The sequence below is a fragment of the Pyrus communis genome, chromosome 2 (genome assembly GCF_041283825.1).
Source record: "Pyrus communis isolate YQ-2024b chromosome 2, ASM4128382v1, whole genome shotgun sequence".
NCBI classification, from domain to species: domain Eukaryota; kingdom Viridiplantae; phylum Streptophyta; class Magnoliopsida; order Rosales; family Rosaceae; genus Pyrus; species Pyrus communis.
This window is the reverse complement of record NC_142566.1, coordinates 1,705,326-1,722,766: the sequence shown is the minus strand read 5'-3', so window position 1 is coordinate 1,722,766 and position 17,441 is coordinate 1,705,326. Positions and strand designations below refer to the sequence as shown.

The window sequence follows — 17,441 nt, the reverse complement described above, 5'->3', positions numbered from 1 at the left end:
TGCACATCAGGACGGTAAGCGGATACCATATGTTCGGATACCAATTGCGTGATGCTATAAGTGGAAAGCTGCTTTTGAACAAAGCGATACCACATGTTCGGTTACCACTTGTGTGAGCTATAAGCAGAAAGCTGCTTTTAAACAACGCAGAAAACCAAACAAGCATTCAAAAGCAGAAAATCAAACACAGCAATATCCAATCAAAAAATTTATAAACTTTGCCAGTCAATTTAGTATTGTGAGCTTATCCAGTAAACACTACACGTATCTCACTCCTTTCTGGGAAAGTAGCTGCAGGGCAACGGCCTGATAATATAACATTCAAGGAATTGTACAATGATACATGCTGCAAAAGTTGAGAGTAATCATCAAAATTCAAAACTCTCAACACCATAGATTGATCCGATAGATTCTGTTCACAAACCGGGAAGGTCGGAAGATCCATCGAATTGCATTCTGTGGAAGAACATAATTACCCGTTTCCTATCGCAGATGAGATAACAGAAATGACATGCATATAATATGTAGAGCATGCCTGCATATCTGCTTCTATTATGACCAGCTGGTGATTCAAAACACACGAACAAAAAGCAACCCCTTGTTTTTTATCACTCGCTACTCTTAGGCGAAACTGACCCTCTTTCTGTTATTTTCCCTACTCCAGTAGTTACCTGTTTGATAATCACTCCCTTGCAATCTTGAGCCTTTATAGCCTGATCTATACTGGTGAGGGTGTCCCCTCTTATAGCCACCATCGTTCCTTGCTCCCCGACCACTATTTGTTATCCCAAAATCCAAATTATTTTTCTGGTTATTATGGCTCTCCCACTGTTTCTGACCCCATTCATCTCCTCCACGATCTCTCCATTCTCTATCTTTTAGAGATTTGCTGTTTTGACTAGGACCATACTTCCAAGAATTTTCACCACGACCCAAGTTCTTTGACTCCTGGTCGCAGCCCCAAGAATTAGACACCGGATCAGCCCATCTACTACCTTTCACAGAGGCAACATCCTGACAGCCTCCTTCCCAAGGATTGACACCATTATCCCAACTCTTTGGCGCGGTGATACCGTCCTCCATCTGGTTCCATCCCCGCGACTCATTCCTTCTATCTTCCCATGCATTCTTCTCCGTCTCAGTAGTTCCATTGCCCTGAGTAATTCCACGTTCCCAAGGGTCGTCACGATTAGTTTTCCACTGGTTCCTGCCTGGAGCTTTATTTATCAAATGTCCATTACCCTGAATGTTGTCACATTCCCAAGAATTTGTATGAGTATCTGGGACAGTGTTATGTTCATCGGGAGGAACAAAATCTGAATATTTTGCCCTCTTGTTTGTTTGCTCAATCTTGCCTTGCCCTTCTCCCTCATCAGGAGCAAAGTACTCTCGATCCACTTCCTTAATGAGTGCAGGATTGATGTTAGGGTTCCAATCTATTGCATCAATATAAATATTTGGATCAGGCAGAGATGCGTCAAAGGGGAGACCATTGATGTCTGCCCAAAAGCGCTTTTTTGCATTTTGAAATGCCTCCTCTGCACCTGAGTCATTCCAATTGAGTATAATACTGCTTCCATACATATAATTCTTTGCATCTACTACCTTCCACCATGGTATAGACCCAACCAACGTGCAGTACTGCTTTTCCCAATAAGGTATACCATCCTGCCGACTCCCTATGAATGAAAAAAACAGAGTATTAAAAATTCAAGTAATATCCAAAGCCATTGGTGCTGCCGGAACTCCAACATAAGTTGTGGGCATTTCATGACAAGGAATGACTATTACAATGACGAAATTATTAAAACATACAGAATTAATGCACAAAATGTCCTGTGCCACATGACCAACAACAAATAAAAGGAAAAGGAAAACAGAAAGTAGAGCACACACATCTCTAACAACTTTAAGAAAAATCTATTTGAACAATTTCAAGAATCTAAGCAGTTTTGATAGAAACCTTACAATGCACGAGACAGAACTAGTTATGTTATGGTTTCTTCTTTTCTTCACAATGAACTATTAATGGAACCGAAAAGCCTACCACAACTCGAAATAACGAAAATTTGTATCCACAGATAACAAAGATCTAGAAATGAAATAGCCGCCTTTCGAAACAGCACGTAACACACATTACTACACAGGAGCCCAGTAAAATTTAGTGTATAATGTAGAATCTGTATCCAATTACCGGTCTTTAATCCAAACGAGTGTCATATAATAAGTTCTTTCTAGCATTGCCCTCCAATGTTATCAAACCCACCATACATTTTCAATAATTTTCTCAGTTGAACAAATAAACAATCAAAAACATCAATGTTCTCATAACTCGATATTTTCTCGGCAACCAAACATAAATCACTGTTTCATTACCGGGAAAGAAGGGTAAAAATTGAAACGATAAAAACCCACCAAGAAAAACCCACAAAAACCAACAATTTAAGAAGAACCCAATTCAATTTTAATCATAAGATACACAAAAAAAATAAAAAAAATAAAATTAATTTTACCAGAAGGAGGAGGAGGTTGAGGGTGAAATGGCAGAGGCGATGGGTCCGGAAGCTTTTCCTGACGGCAGAATCTACGGCGGGGACGATGAATCCACTTGCCCATTTGCTCAATTCCAACAACACATCCACCGAGAGGCAGAGAAATTGGATTCAAATCAAGAAAATCTAGCGTTCAGAAGTACTATTGCAGGATCTTCACCTTTTTGCAGAGAGAGAGAGAGAGATAGAGAGAGAAGATTTTATAGTTGAGAGCTGTTGAGTTCAGAGGGAGGATAATGGGCTTCAGTTGGGAAGATAGTACGCTGTAAGTCTGGCAGGCGGCGACTCAGGAGGTTTTGACAGCGGAAATGGTGGAAGTCGGTGCTCTACTCGATCCGCTATTCAGGCCCATCTTTTAGGTCCAACGGAGTCCACTGGCTGATGACCCAATTTTAGGCCCAGCCCAAATTTTGAGTTTAACAACTAGCACTGGGCCCACACAAGTGGTGGGGGAAGTTATCTATCTCACCTTAAAACGCGGGGACTTTTTTTTGTTAAATTACTTTAATGTCCCTGATTTTTTTTCTTGATATTTATTTCTTTCAATCATGCATGGAAGGTATAATAGGGAAAAAAAAACATCATGACACAAGGGAACGGGAAGCTCAATAGCAACGCATAAACTTTACAAATAGGGGCATTTCATTGATAACGATAGAAAGAGCGGTCCACATAAGCCATTAAAACCAAAATAAGAGCACTCTAACTAACACGAATAGGACCGGATCAAACATCGCTCTATTAGTTTTCTTTAATTTTTTTATTGACAAATAAAGTTTTATTAATAGATAGTATAGATGTTTGACAAAAAAATTGAAAGTATTGTGAAAACACTTTTTGGAGGAGCACCTACAATGTGCTACTTCAAGAAGTACTTAGGGCCCGATTTGAAGTGCTTATGTAAGAAATACTTACACTCATGAGCACTTTTGGCTAGAAATTCAGTTTTTCAGCCAAATATAATAAAAACACTTTTAGTTATTAAAAAACACTTTTAACACGTGCATAAATAGTCCCAAATAAGTCATTACATATTTTTTATGATTTTTATGTGATTCTATTAGAAGTGCTTTCTAAACAACATTTTTAATCAAACTAGCATTTAAAAGTTAGGAAAAAACAAAAATTAAAGTGCACAAACTCACAACATTGTAACAATAATGCTATAAAGATCAAATTTAAACAATAGAGCTATAAAAATCAAATTTAAATGTCTAATTCTTACTTAAATCAACGTGAAGTATGCCTTACAAAAGAATCTCAATGCCCATGTTTTTCTTTAAAAGAAAAATGATTAATACGAATTGCATGTATAGATTTTTCGTTAGCCTGCCTAGTCTTGTAATTCTACAGTTCTTGAGTAAAACAGGCATACAATCTATTAAGGCTTTTTAGTTAAAATTGTCTCTGAGATTTACATAACACATAACTTTGGTTCTTGAGATTTAAAATCAATAGAAGTGGTCCCTGAGATTATCCACCATCCATTATTTTGGTCATTCCGTTAATAAACTCCGTTAAGTTGAGGGTATAACACATAACTTTGGTCCCTACGATTTGCATAACAAATAATTTTGGTCCCTATGATTTGCATAACACATAACTTTTGTCCCTAAAATTGTCCACCATCCATTATTGTGGTCCTTCCATTAAAAAGCTTAGGGATCACTTAATGGAGTTTTTTAATGGAATGACCAAAATAATGGATGGTGGACAATCTCAAGGACCACTTCTCTTGATTTTAAATCTCAATGACCAAAGTTATGTGTTATGAACATCGCAGAGACCATTTTGACTAAAAAGTCATCTAGTAATTATATAGGACCATAGGAGAAGGCTTAACAGTTAAGAAGTGTTCGCCTCACTAGTTAATTTGTAAAAAAAAAAGGCATGAGAAGATTGTTAAGGTATATGCATTTACTTAGTACATTTGTCATCTAACGGTTAAACTTACAACTCAAAAAAAAAAAAATTATATATAATCATATCTGACCGTTAATATATTGAGTAAATTCATATACCATAGCCAAACCCGAGAATGTAAATATGACAAGACGACTCCTTAGAGAAATTTTTCAATCTACCCGAATCATAAAGTGGTACATCACATGTTATTGTATAATTAAAGAGATACTTGAAAAAAAAAAAAAAAAAAAAAAAAAAAAAAAAAAAAGAAGACATATTTTTTACTCATTGTATAATAACATGTGATGTACTATTTCACGTTCCAAACGCACTGAAAAATTTCCTGTCTCTTTGGGCCCTTCAACAGCTGTCCTCCCTCTCTCACACAACCTAATAATAAGTATTGTTTCCTTTGTTTTTTCCCCCACATTGGCACATTCTCTCATCTCATGCAGATTTGCACATTGTGACTCCCCCACTTCCTTCAATAATTCCTCTCTCTCTCTCTCTCTCTCTCTCTCTCTCTCTCTCAATAGTGGTGGGGTGTGTGGATTTGGGAGCAGTCTATATCCGCCTATTTTTTTTCTATGACTCTAACGCTTAGTCACAAATGTATACATTAAAGTAGTTGCGTATGGTACGTTATATTTAAGCTTTGAGTCCCACATACTTCCAACTAATTGGTACAACACTACTGTTTTGTGAGACTGACTAAGATATTACTCATCCCACAGAAAAAATAACGAACCAAAGTTCTAGTCAACAAGGAAAAGGAAATATCCAAAGCTTCCACTTCAACCAAATAAGAGAGCCTCTGGCACAAGAACGCTGTCACAATTGTGTCTTACATTAATAATACAAAAACACGTGAAGAGAAATTAATACTGCGTATGCTTGTATTATTGGAATGGAAAATTAACGTAAGAGTTTATTTGCGCCATAAGAGTATTTGAACAGAATGAAGATTCATATTCATCCCAAGAATTGAGAATGATGAAGAGTTTTCACACGTGTGTTTTAAACCTTTGTCCTGATAGTTGGTAATAATGTCACATCAACTATAGTTTGTTTATTAAGTGCTTTTCGCGCTCATTTTCTCCTTCTACACTGTACATGTAATTATTTATTTTGTTTTGAGTGATTTTCACGCTCATTTTCTCCTTTTCTTTCTTCTCTTGACTTGTAAGTGAGAGGTTTTATGTTCAATTCTCGCCAAAGGTAAAGTTGAACCATATTATTATGACAAGTCCATTGTAAGGTCTAGTCTACTCCCTCATCCCTTTAGTTTAGATATTATTGTTTGTTAAAAAAAATTAAAACAAACACGGATGTCCAAGGAAAGAGAATGATTGTGTGAAAATCATTCCCCGTAATTTTTTTTGTTTTGTTAAACGATAGATTTGTTAGATTATTAGTTAGAGAGCCGACGGGGTTCGAACCCATGCTGTGGTGCAAGAACAACACTCTTCTCTATCACTGTGGTAGATGGTCACTGGCCTAAAACAGGAACAAAAGGAAAGAAAAATAAACGGTGGCAAGATAGTTTTAGTGGTTAGCGCTTGAAACTTGTACATTATCATCTATTTAACCTCTTTATCTCTATAATCACATACAACTGTAATAAAAAAGGGGGGACCCGGTGCCGGGGAGGAGGAGGGGAGGGTTAACTTTAATCATTGAAGAAGTTTGAAATTTAAAATAAATCTGTTGTTAGATTACATATTGATTATAGTCCCTTGATGTGTCCTTAATTCAAAATAATTAATGTGTATTTTATTCAATATCTCTTATTAAATATTTAAATTTATTAATATACACATTCTAATTTATTTTTTGACCATTTTTTTTAATTTATTAATTTTATTTAACATTCTTCAAACTTAAAAGATTTAATTAATGTACCTAAATGTTAGTACTAAAATGTATTATATTGAATTAATGTATTTAAACGTTAGACCAAAATGTATTATATTAAATTAATGTACATAAATGTGTGTACCGAAATGTATGCATTGAAATGTTAGTACCGAAATGTATGTACTGAAATGTTTGTACCTAAATGTTTGTATCGGAATGTATGTACCAGAATGTGTGTACCTAAATGTATGCACCGAAATGTATTATAATTAATTTAATGTACCTAAATGAAGAAGACCAAGTATATCGAAATATATTATATAACAAAAATTAGTTTATCTAAATGTTTACAACAAAATATATTACAATGAATGAAATGAAAAATTAATACATTAAAATTAGGAAGAAAAAGAGAAATAACTAAAACATCAAAATGTAATTAATAAATGAGGTGATGAATGTATCAAGGAACTAAAATTAGATTTTTGATCTTACTTATGATTTTAATCTAAAATTTATCTTTACTACGGATTAAAATGAAATTTCCTTAAAAAAGGAAAAAACTCTCTCCACGTCAGCTAAACTGACCATAGCTAATGTGGCATAATCACTAGTTATTCTCGTAAAATATTCAGTTTGAACTTTGAAGTGCAGAATTCCACATCATACATGATGGATTGCAGTTGCATGGTATCAAAACTGACTCAAGTAAATGAAGGGGATATTTCAGTAATTTGATTCCTGGGAGACATTTGAACATGTTTTGCTGCAGCAGCTGTGAAAATGGAGGGCTGGAGAAAGATGAGAAGGCCCCATCAAAAGCGTGCTTCTCATAATTCAATACGACCCTCCCTGGCTCCCTTACTCCCTCCATGAACACATACTTAGGTCCACTGAGTGAACAGAAGAAACTCATCATCAACAAGAAGAATATACATATATATATATATATATATATATGTGTGTGTGTGTATTATGTGAATTATAGTGATTCGACGTGAAAAAATAGAGTGTCAGCTAGGGGTGCAACTTGGGTTGAACCAACCCGAACCCGCTCATATCTAACTCGACTCTAAATCCGAACAAACAAATTTTTTTTTTCTAGTTATCACCCATCTGAACCCAACCCGATTTCAACCCGTTCATTAATTAAGTTGGATTAAGTTGATCATTTAACCAACCCAACCCAACCCAATCCAATTAACCAAATCCAATTGGATTGAGCTGTGCAACATGCTTCTCGCGATGACCTTTGCACCTTCGCACCTTCATGAGAACCTACTGATATGATATACAATTTGACTTGAAAGTAATCATATTAAGTGTATTCTGCTTTTCACATCACATCACATCCTGTAAAACAACTTCCTTTATTAAATTAATATTGCAACTATTCGACCTCTCTTTGAGATCTGCTTCACAGTTTGACTTGTATGCTGCTTCCTTGTGCCGATTCAGACGAAGCAGGCTATTGAGCAAGTAAATTTGAGGGAAAGTGATTTTAAGGTCAGTTGTTTGCTAATACAAATAGGTTGATGTCTTTGTGGATGTATACATGCATGTGCGGGTGCTTTCAGAAACATAGGATTTAAAATTCGATGCTGACGCCTAATTAAAACTTGAAAAAGTTAGGCAACTCAAACTCAATCCAAATAAATTCGAACCCAATTAAATCCGAACCCTAATGAACCCGATTAAAACTCAATCCGAATCCGATCTCGAATTGTAAAAGTTGGGTTAAGATTATGTTGACCTTCCAACCCACCGAGTTGCACCCCTAGTGTCAACTGTTGATATCCGACGCCCTCCCCCTCCGTCTTTTGATTGAAAAACAAACATACCCTCTTCAGAATTTAGACTGTCTTATCAACTTGGAAATTTAACAGGACCTTCTTAGAGTCTGATTACTCAGTTTCCAAATAATAAACAATTGTTTCTCTTCCTCCTTCCCCCAACAAATTTCTTAATGAACACCCTTTCCCGTATACTTGTACCAAGTATATGAAATTATGAACTTTTGAGTGCATTCTAAGTGATCTTCCCTGCACTTTATAAAAGTGGCATTCAAATTCCTAGTTGCTGATGCTGTGATTCGTGTTCGCTAATCGAATGGCGCGATTTTCGGGAGAGGGGTGAGATTCTGTTAGATCTCAGTTTCACAATATCTGCATAGAGTTTAGTAAATTTACCCTTTTTGGTGACTGTTTCAAGCTATGATGTATGAATTCATTCGCTTAATTTAGTATTCTTTGCTTGATTGTTTGTGCAAATGGATAATTGCTTCTGCAAAACCAGCTTCATATATTCTTCCATTCAGTGTGGTGTGATGTGATCAATCTGGTTCATCAATGGCAAAGAGGAGCTGGCTCAGTATAGTAAAGAGGTTCTTTGTTTCAGACACACAATCCAAGCAAAAAAATGTAAGCATTCTGCTTGTCTGCTTTTTTTATTTATTTTTTATTTGCAGTCTGGGAAGTGATTTTCGCACACCATGTTTATTTCTTTCTGTTAAGTGTATATTTATTTATTCAATCCAAAGATTAGAGAGAAACACGAGTATGCAAAGGGAAAAAATGGTGTATGTAAATCGCTTCCTTTAAAGTTTTGAGTTTCAGTCCTCATTAATTAATTTGCTCAATTATTTTAAGGAGAAGAGAAGGAGATGGATTTTTGGAAAGCTTAAGATCAAAGGACGACCCTCACTAACAGCACCTTCACCAACATCGCCGTCGAAAGAGAGGACACGAAACGAGTCAGATGAAGAACAGAGCAAGCATGCAATGTCTGTGGCTATTGCCAGCACTGCTGCTGCAGAAGCAGCAGTTGCAGCAGCTCATGCTGCTGTTGAGGTTGTACGGCTCACCGGCACCCAACCATCTTCTTCTGACCAATGTTTGGAGGAGGAGGCAAAAGTGTTGTCAGTCACTACAGCTCAAAGAAAGGCAACTGAAAGGGTACAAGAGTTTGCTGTTGTCAAAATACAAACTGCCTTCAGAGGTTACCTTGTGAGTTTAATTTCTCTCTCTTATACAAAAATTACATGATTTTTTATCAGTTTTTGCTAAATGGTTTCTGAATCGTTCTACTATACGTCCATGTATGGTATACATCGCATTTTAAGTGATTTAGACTCGCCTATTAACTTCTCTTGAATTCTTCTGTGCATATCCAGCCATTATATTCAGCTATGTATGTCATACATTGACGTCTACAATTTTTTTTTCAGTTTGAGTTGGTATTGGTAGTTCGAGAAACATGGAAATTAATGTTACATCTTATGCGAACATTGCAGGCAAGGAAAGCTTTGAGAGCACTGAAGGGTATAGTGAAGCTACAAGCCATTATCCGAGGACGGGCTGTGAGACGCCAAGCAATGACTACGCTCAAGTGCTTGCAGTCCATAATAAACATCCAATCGCATGCCTGCGCAAGGCGACTCCAAACCATTGAAGACGCTTACTATGGTGATGAACACAATGAGTTTGAAAATTTGAGAGACAAGATAATAAGGGTAGGTCTCACAAATGGCTTTCACAATGTTAGCAAAAGAAAATGTATTCCTTTTCTCCATTTAGGGAAATCTTTGCATAATGTGATATTTGATGAAATTGTGAAATTTTTAGATGGATTCAAACAGCCAAAGAAGGTGGGATGACAGCGTTACTTCACAGAAAGAGGCAGAGGCCATGTTTCTAAGCAAGAAAGAAGCTATGCTCAAGAGAGAACGGATAAGGGAATACTCGTATAGTCATCGGGTACGCTTCTCTACTTTATAATCTTCATTTTGTTTCTCCTTTAAGATGACAAGTGATTTCCACAATCGTTTCTCCATATACCCTTGTTTATTTTTGCCTTTGGATTGAATAAATCAGAAGAAAATCAAGGGACGTAAATAAATGGGGGCATACATAAGGAGAAAAAAAGGCGTATGAAAATAATTTCACTATAAGAAATAGCTTCTCCTACTAAGTTGTCTACGAAAGTATTTTGCAGAAGTCAGCAGAATCAGAGAGAAACAAGGTGAACGGAAGATGGAGATACTGGTTGGACCAATGGGTAGACACACAACTTACTAAAAGTAAAGAGCTTGAGGACTTGGACACAGTTTTTGCTTCAAGCGCAAGGCAAAAAGAGGAATTTGGGGAAAAACAACTTAGGATGAGAAACTTTCAGAAACAAAAAATTCAGATCGAAGGAATGGATTCTCCGGTTTTTGTTCCAAGAAGACCTTCGTACCACAAAAAGCAGTGCTCGTTAGGGGATGAGAATTTGTTCGCAAGCTCTCCTGTTGTTCCAACTTACATGGCTGCAACAAAATCTGCCAAGGCAAAAACAAGGTCTCTAAGTTCCCCCAAGGTAAGGGCAGGGAATTTTGATACTTGTTCAGAAAGCTACTCGCCATGCAAGAAGAACATCTCTCTTATATCTTCTGTAGTCAGTGAAATGCCGATAAGCAGTACTACCGCACGAAGAATGGGAAAGTCCAGTAGTCTCCAGCAACGATCTCCGAGCTTGAGGGGCCTTGCAAGTCCTATAAAATCAAGGCAGACTCCGAAGGATCGAAGCTTCGACTCAGAGTGCTCAATCTCATATTGGGATAGACAAAGCACATGCAGATGATGATTTCAGTTTGCATTAGAGAAAGATAATTTGGTTAGTGTGTTGTTTGGGTTGGATTGCAGAAGTGATATTTATAAATTACAAGTGAAGCCCTCTATGAGCATTGCTTCGAGTTGTAACATGAAGAGAAATTAGCTCAGATGATCAATTCACAAATCTCAGTTGATGAAATAATCATTTGTAGTATTTGATCAATATGTTGTCAATGTTTGGTCGATACGTCATTAATGTTTGATTGATATGTCGTCAATATTTGATTTTGATCGATTTCAGAATTAAGATTTCTAAAATGATCATTTCAGTCATTTTTCAAAATATTTTCACATTTCAGGAAAGAAAAGGCAGCTATGCATATATTTGTTTTAAAAACTTTGGTGTTTGAAACTTGCAAATCACATGTTTTAGAAGCTGTCGGCTTAATGTTTATGTTCTCCTGGGCCCAAGATGGGCCAGATACAAGCAAAAGATGATGTGACGAGAATTTCACATTAGATAAGTACAATAATAATCTAAGTTTAAAAATAGATGGTTCATTTAAATTCGCACCGATGCTTTTTGTAATAAAAACCTCACACTTAAGGTCTATTGGGCACAGTATTAGGCCTAGGTGATTAAGTTAGAGACAATATCGATGTGTGGCAGCCTTAGACCCTTAGTAGTAGACGCTTATGGAGTCAGTGACACAATAGAATACTTGTCGTCCAAAGATTTCTTAGGAAAAAGAAGGGGGGCTTTTGGTTGAAATAATCCACTTTTGATTGCTGAAATGTTTCTTTTTTATCATCTCATTGTTATATCGTCATTGTATTGTCGATAAATGATCGATTTGTCGTGGATACTTAATTTCCTTTATTCAGCGGCAAATGTTAAAAATGGATCAGTTTAGTTAATTGCCCGAAAAAAGGCCTAGGAGAGCCCACGCAAATCTAAAAAGAGGGTACATGTTGGGTGTGATTTGACCACCTCAAACCCAAAGGAAAGACTACCATAACAATAAGCCCAAACCTAAACCTTTTTTTTTTTTTTTTCCTTTTGCTCTCTCTCTCTCTCTCTCTCTCTCTCTCTCTCTCTCTCTCTCTCTCTCTCTCTCGAGAGAGAGAGAGAGAGAGAGAGAGAGAGAGTCTTTCTCACCTCTCTGTGTGAGTTTTTTCATCGTTGCTTTTTTTTTTTTTTTTTCTCAGCCACAGGCCCAAGCTCTGGCAAAGGGTCGGTGGCAATCCTCTGTTTGTTTTCCTTGTTCTTTTTCATTTCTTTTTGCTTCAATTTTCCACTGCCTACTTTTCCTTTCCGCCTTGCTCTTCCACCCTTTCCCCAGCAAGGGTCGTGGATACTTAATTTCCTTAATTCAGCAGCAAATGTAAAAAATGGATCAGTTTAGTTAATTGCCCGAAAGAAGGGCTAGGAGAGCCCACGCAAATCTTAAAAAGGGGTACCTGTTGGGTGTGATTTGACCACCCTAAACCCAAAGGAAAGAGTACCATAACAATAAGCCCAAACCTAAACATATTTTTCCCCAAGGGGTCAAGGGTGTGGAATCCTAAAGAGTGATGCTGTCCTTAATACGTAAAATCCTCCCCTAATTACCATCAACTTGGCAGGCGATTCTTTACATTTTGAGTATAATTTTCTAAAGTTATATCCATCTGCTAATTCTCCAACGCAAGCCAAAACACCCTACACATCTAGAGCAAAAAGAAATAAAAATGTTCTCTGTCGTTGGCCCTTGTCATTAGCCTTGGGGTGGGCAGCAAATTTCTTGACAATCGCTATTAGTCTCTTTTCTCTCTCTCGTTTTGTTTATATAGTCGTCATTTTTTAGCCCACATACAACGTAAATACAAGGTTTTGGTCCAGTTATCTCCTTCGATATGGGGTTGAAGCTAGAAGTCATGGAAGATGTATTGCATCGGAATTAGGTTTAGCTAGTGCGACATTATGGGTTTAGCCGGCGTGGTTATATGGATGTCGGAAGTCCGGAGAATATGGAGCGACGACATGGTTTTTTACCTTTTATTTTGATTTTGTTTAGTTTCCAAGAATTGTCTTGGAGTTAAGTTTTGATTTCTCTGTTTATGAAAGTTTCTAGTTTGATTTCTCTCTATAGGAGGGTTGCTTCATATCAAATTTCAATCTACATCTCTTTTGGATCTTTGTGTGAAGGGTGGAACTATTTGATTTGCTGGATCTACTTGGTGTTCTGGGATCGTAATGGTGATGGGGTGATGCTTGTACTCCCTATCACAATATATGATTTGAGATTTTTGTTCTCACATAATCTCCGTGTAACACGTGGTTTAAAGGTTTTATTAATCTGTGTAATATTGCATTTTCCGATGAGCTTAAACAAGTACTTGATGTCTACTTATTACTTTGCAATTGATGATGCTTTATTATAATATTTTTAGATATAATTTACAAAGACCCTTTGGAGCAGAATTCTTCAATATATATGTAATGCTCTTTTTTTTTCAATGACTAAAATATCGTTTTAAAAAAATAATAACCTATCATCTATTTTTTTAAAGAAAATATCCATCTCTACTTTTTTTAATCAAGTCAACTAAACAGTTTGAAACAGTTGTTACTTTGACCATGTCATTCAGACAAAAGTGGTTAGTTAAAAAGTCTATATGAAATAAATAGAAGGCTTACCTCTTTTTTTTTTTTTTTTTTTTTTTTTTTTGGTAAACATAGAAGGCTTACTTGTAACTACAGCACGTCAACACCTACACTTATTGGCGGATCCATTTAAGGGGCAAGGAGTCAACCGACCTTTCGAATTCCGTTATGAATTTACATGGATGGCTTGGGCACTGTTTTTTTTTGAGATTGGATTTGCCCTTCATACATGTTCTTTACTTACTTGATAAAAATGTATGTCCTTCTTATTATTATTTTTAACAGAAAATGAACACATACTTTGTGTGTGAACAATTTCATTTTCTTTTTTGTTTTTAATTAAGGAGCGTGATTAGTTTTTTTTTTTTTTTTTTTTTTTTTTTAAGTATGAGACAATGATGATGAGATCCCTTAATAAGCGCATATTTTTCTTAATATTACATAATTACCATTTTACCCTCTTTATGTAAAAAAAGGGCAAAAAATTGACAATGAGGGTTCTCTTAATAGAATAGAATAGATTATCAACTTGGGCATTATATTCTGGGGGGTAGGGGGGTGAGGGGGGATAGGAAGGCAATAGAGTATATAATCATGTGAGTTTGCAAACTGCACTGACTTTGGTTCCAAGGGTTGCTACTGCTTTAGTGAGAAGAGTCTTTTCTGCTATGAATATTGTGAAAAGTCTAGTGCATAACCAAATAGGAGATTAATAGTTGAGTGATATCATGATATTTTATATTGAGAACAATGTATTTTCTTCTATTGATACTTTAGCTATAATGCAATGTTTTCAAAATATGAAAACGCGTTGTGGACAATTCAACTTTTATTGTCATTTGTTCTATAAATTATGAATGGTGCAACTATGGCTTAATTTTTAAGGTTATTATGTCTAAGAAATGTTTGTGAATTTTACATGTGACCCTCTGAATACTTTTTCTTGGATCCGCCACTGTCTATACTCTTCACTAAATCTCACTTTATTCTCTACATTCTATATTGTCTCAATTTACCACCTGCATTTTTCCTCTGTAACTCACGTTACTCTATTCCCTTTAAGGATGTCCTTATTATGCTGGTGTAGTGTGGTCTGTGACATGGCATGTTATTAGAACCCATGGGTAAAGGAGTGGGTTAAACTCAAGCAAAGTTTATTTTGTTTAGATTAAGAGAAGGGAAAAAAAAAGGCAACAACAGAGGGAAAAATTAAGAGAAGGGAAAAATAAACCCTTGTTTGAGATTAACCCACCCTTTTACTCTTGGGTCCCACTAATACGTCATGTCACTTGCCACACAACCAAAATAAGTGAAAAGACTAAATTATCCATGCCACTCAGCATAACTAACATCATACTTAGCTTTTTTAACGGAATAGAGTAAAGTGAGACACGGTGGAAAAGTGCAGGTGGTAAAGTGAGACAATAAAGAGTATAAAAGGTAAACTGAGATTTAGTGGGAGTACAATTGTCGTAGCTAAAAATAAAACTAAATAAAATATAGAGCAATCAAATATAAGATGAATTTGAATTTGACATTGTCATATTTGGTGAATCACTCAACCTAATCATGTTAGACAAGGAAAGGAAGTTGGTTTGTAATTCATAAAGTGTTGAACACTAGTTTATGCACAAAGCAATAATATAGTGTTGAATTTACTTACATTTTGGCCTCTAACTGATTAGTATCAAAGGCTATCATGTTTACAAGAGAAAGTGATGGTCTCGTACATTGGACCGTTGCAAGTCAATTTCACACAGAGGTTAATTAAGAGTGTACGCATAATACATTCATCTTCTGGAAGATCAAGACTTTCGATTCAACCTTTTCAGATTGCATATATGCACTACAATTTCATGCTTAAAAGGAATTATAATTGAATTGTCTACCACCATCCATGAATATACAATTAGAATTCGGACATCCAAGCTTTTGACATATATTTTCACGCATATTTTATAGGGTTCAGTTCATAATATATTTCAACGATCCAACCGTCTATTTTTTATGTCTTACCTCAAAGATCATATCTACCAAAAATCACTCAAATCCAAAATCATAGGACTGTTGGATTATTTAGTGTTTGTTGTAGAACTGTATTTGTCTATTTCTTAACTACAAATGAATGTCTTAATACTTTTGGATTTGTCTAATTTTTTGCAAAGATGATCTAGAAATTGTGTACTAAAATATAGACAGTTCGAATCGTTGAAATACATTATGAATTGAGCCTTACCAAAACATGTGTCAAAATTGGTTTGTCCTGTACTTCCAACATTGGCCATTGGAGTTGGACCTAACCAGTCTTAATTAGATGAAGCACGTGGAATTTTCCGAGAGCTATGTTTTATGCGGCCGACAAATGTTATTACTTAATCAAAGAACGCAAAATGGCTCGTGGGAGAAAGAGACTGTGAAAGTATTTTTGGTCCCAAAATTAACATGGTTGCTTCTTTGGCTATTAAAGTTTTTGAAAAAAACTAGTTGCTTCTTTGGCTATTAAAGTTTTTGAAAAAAACTAGTTGCTTCTTTGGCTCCACCATTGAAATTTATAGGCTTTCATCTTATATATATATATATATATATATATATATATATATATATATATATATATATATATATATTGTCATTTAAAAGAACGTTCAAAGTTGTCACTTAGTACTACGATCTAGTGGTATTATTCTTTAATTGCAAGCGATCAGATGTCTTAGGTTTGATTCTCGCCAAATGTAAATTCGAACCATATTAATATGGCTAGCCTATCGTCATACTTAGTCCATTCCCCACCCCTAATCAAATGATTCGGACTAAGCCCAAGTTATTGAAATAGTGAGAGGTATTGAGAATATGAATCATACATCGGAGAATTAAGTGATTGTACATGTGCTTATAAGGAAGGAGTTGAATTATTCTTCGCATTATCACTTAATTTTATGGCCGAACATCAACTTCTTTCAAAAGGAGCTGACCGGATCTAAAGATTTCACGCTGAAGATTGAATTCTTAGCATCCCATTACTGCATGACACACATCAGTTTTCATGAAAAGGGACGGAACATGAGGCTGCATTGTGTGACGGAGAGGGAAAGGAAGAGATCGATCTCCTAACCTATATATTCATTGACTTGATGAGCACATGGCATGATCAGAAAGAAAAGGATCACCCTATGTGTACTAGGGGGATTCATATCCTCCTTTGTTGTCTTTTTCTTTAGAAAAATTATTGGAATTTCTTGTAGGGTTGGACAACTAGCTGCAAGTATAAAGACACATGAATTTTATTCTCTGTTGTATTGCTTTCAAGAATCCAATCTTCTTCCTCTTTCTTTTTTTTTTTTTTTTTTTTTTTTTTTGGAAACAAAACGATAGCGTGATTCTATTGATGAACAAAAGAGCTACAAAAGGTGCTTATATGGATACACATATTTACCAATTTATTAATCTAGAAGTAAATTTGTACAAACAATTAAACCCCTGCAATGCCACTACATGAAAAAATGCCCACTAAAGTTACGTCACAATAGTAACATACCTATTTAATTGAACTGGACAGAAATCAAATCATCACTATATAAAGAGACCATATCAAGCCATTATTTAGGGTTTTGGGTTGTAGAATCCAATCGACTTGGACAACATTGATAAAAATAGGCTAAATTTTTTTCTTGATCCTTGTGGTGAGACACTACTTTTAAATCGACCTCTGTGGTGAAAAAAGTGTTAATCTTAACCATGTGGTGAAGTTCGTTATCAATCTTAGTCCAAATTGAAATTTCTGTCAAAATCTCATCCACATGCAGGGGTAAAAAGGTCATTCCATTCTTTTTTCTTTTCTTTTTGGTAATTCTACTTTTTTATAATCAACAAAAATAGAAGAAAAGAAAGAAG

The 17,441-nt window shown here is 35.7% G+C and overlaps 2 protein-coding genes across 5 annotated transcripts; one reads left to right on the top strand and one right to left on the bottom strand.

The window, feature by feature from the left end:
- Positions 1-195: 195 nt before the first annotated feature.
- On the bottom strand, positions 196-2,819 carry LOC137748347 (uncharacterized). The gene is made up of 2 exons (XM_068488491.2): positions 2,514-2,819; positions 196-1,679 (listed from the first exon to the last, which is right to left on the bottom strand). The coding sequence occupies exons 1-2, from the start codon at positions 2,614-2,616 to the stop codon at positions 622-624; spliced, it is 1,161 nt and encodes a 386-aa protein (XP_068344592.1). The 5' UTR covers positions 2,617-2,819; the 3' UTR covers positions 196-621.
- Positions 2,820-7,917: 5,098 nt separating this feature from the next.
- On the top strand, positions 7,918-11,129 carry IQD11 (IQ-domain 11). 4 transcript variants are annotated; one of them, XM_068488695.2, is made up of 6 exons: positions 7,918-8,446; positions 8,610-8,734; positions 8,963-9,319; positions 9,607-9,825; positions 9,938-10,069; positions 10,308-11,129. In XM_068488695.2, the coding sequence occupies exons 2-6, from the start codon at positions 8,663-8,665 to the stop codon at positions 10,932-10,934; spliced, it is 1,407 nt and encodes a 468-aa protein (XP_068344796.1). In that variant the 5' UTR covers positions 7,918-8,446; positions 8,610-8,662; the 3' UTR covers positions 10,935-11,129. The 4 variants fall into 4 exon arrangements, with proteins under 4 accessions (XP_068344796.1, XP_088536632.1, XP_088536637.1 ...); XM_088680506.1 differs by having other exon boundaries at positions 8,137-8,446; positions 8,632-8,734; XM_088680511.1 differs by having other exon boundaries at positions 8,163-8,446; positions 8,969-9,319.
- The last annotated feature ends 6,312 nt before the right edge of the window (positions 11,130-17,441 follow it).

What these genes read in the sequence shown, in the direction of transcription:
- LOC137748347 (XM_068488491.2), bottom strand. Translation starts at nt 2,616, where the DNA reads ATGGGCAAGTGGATTCATCGTCCCCGCCGTAGATTCTGCCGTCAGGAA. An exon ending in TCAACCTCCTCCTCCTTCTG is followed by an intron (nt 1,680 to 2,513) that starts GTAAAATTAATT and finishes TTTCATTCATAG; the next exon opens with GGAGTCGGCAGGATGGTATA.
- IQD11 (XM_068488695.2), top strand. Translation starts at nt 8,663, where the DNA reads ATGGCAAAGAGGAGCTGGCTCAGTATAGTAAAGAGGTTCTTTGTTTCA. An exon ending in CACAATCCAAGCAAAAAAAT is followed by an intron (nt 8,735 to 8,962) that starts GTAAGCATTCTG and finishes AATTATTTTAAG; the next exon opens with GAGAAGAGAAGGAGATGGAT. An exon ending in CTGCCTTCAGAGGTTACCTT is followed by an intron (nt 9,320 to 9,606) that starts GTGAGTTTAATT and finishes CGAACATTGCAG; the next exon opens with GCAAGGAAAGCTTTGAGAGC.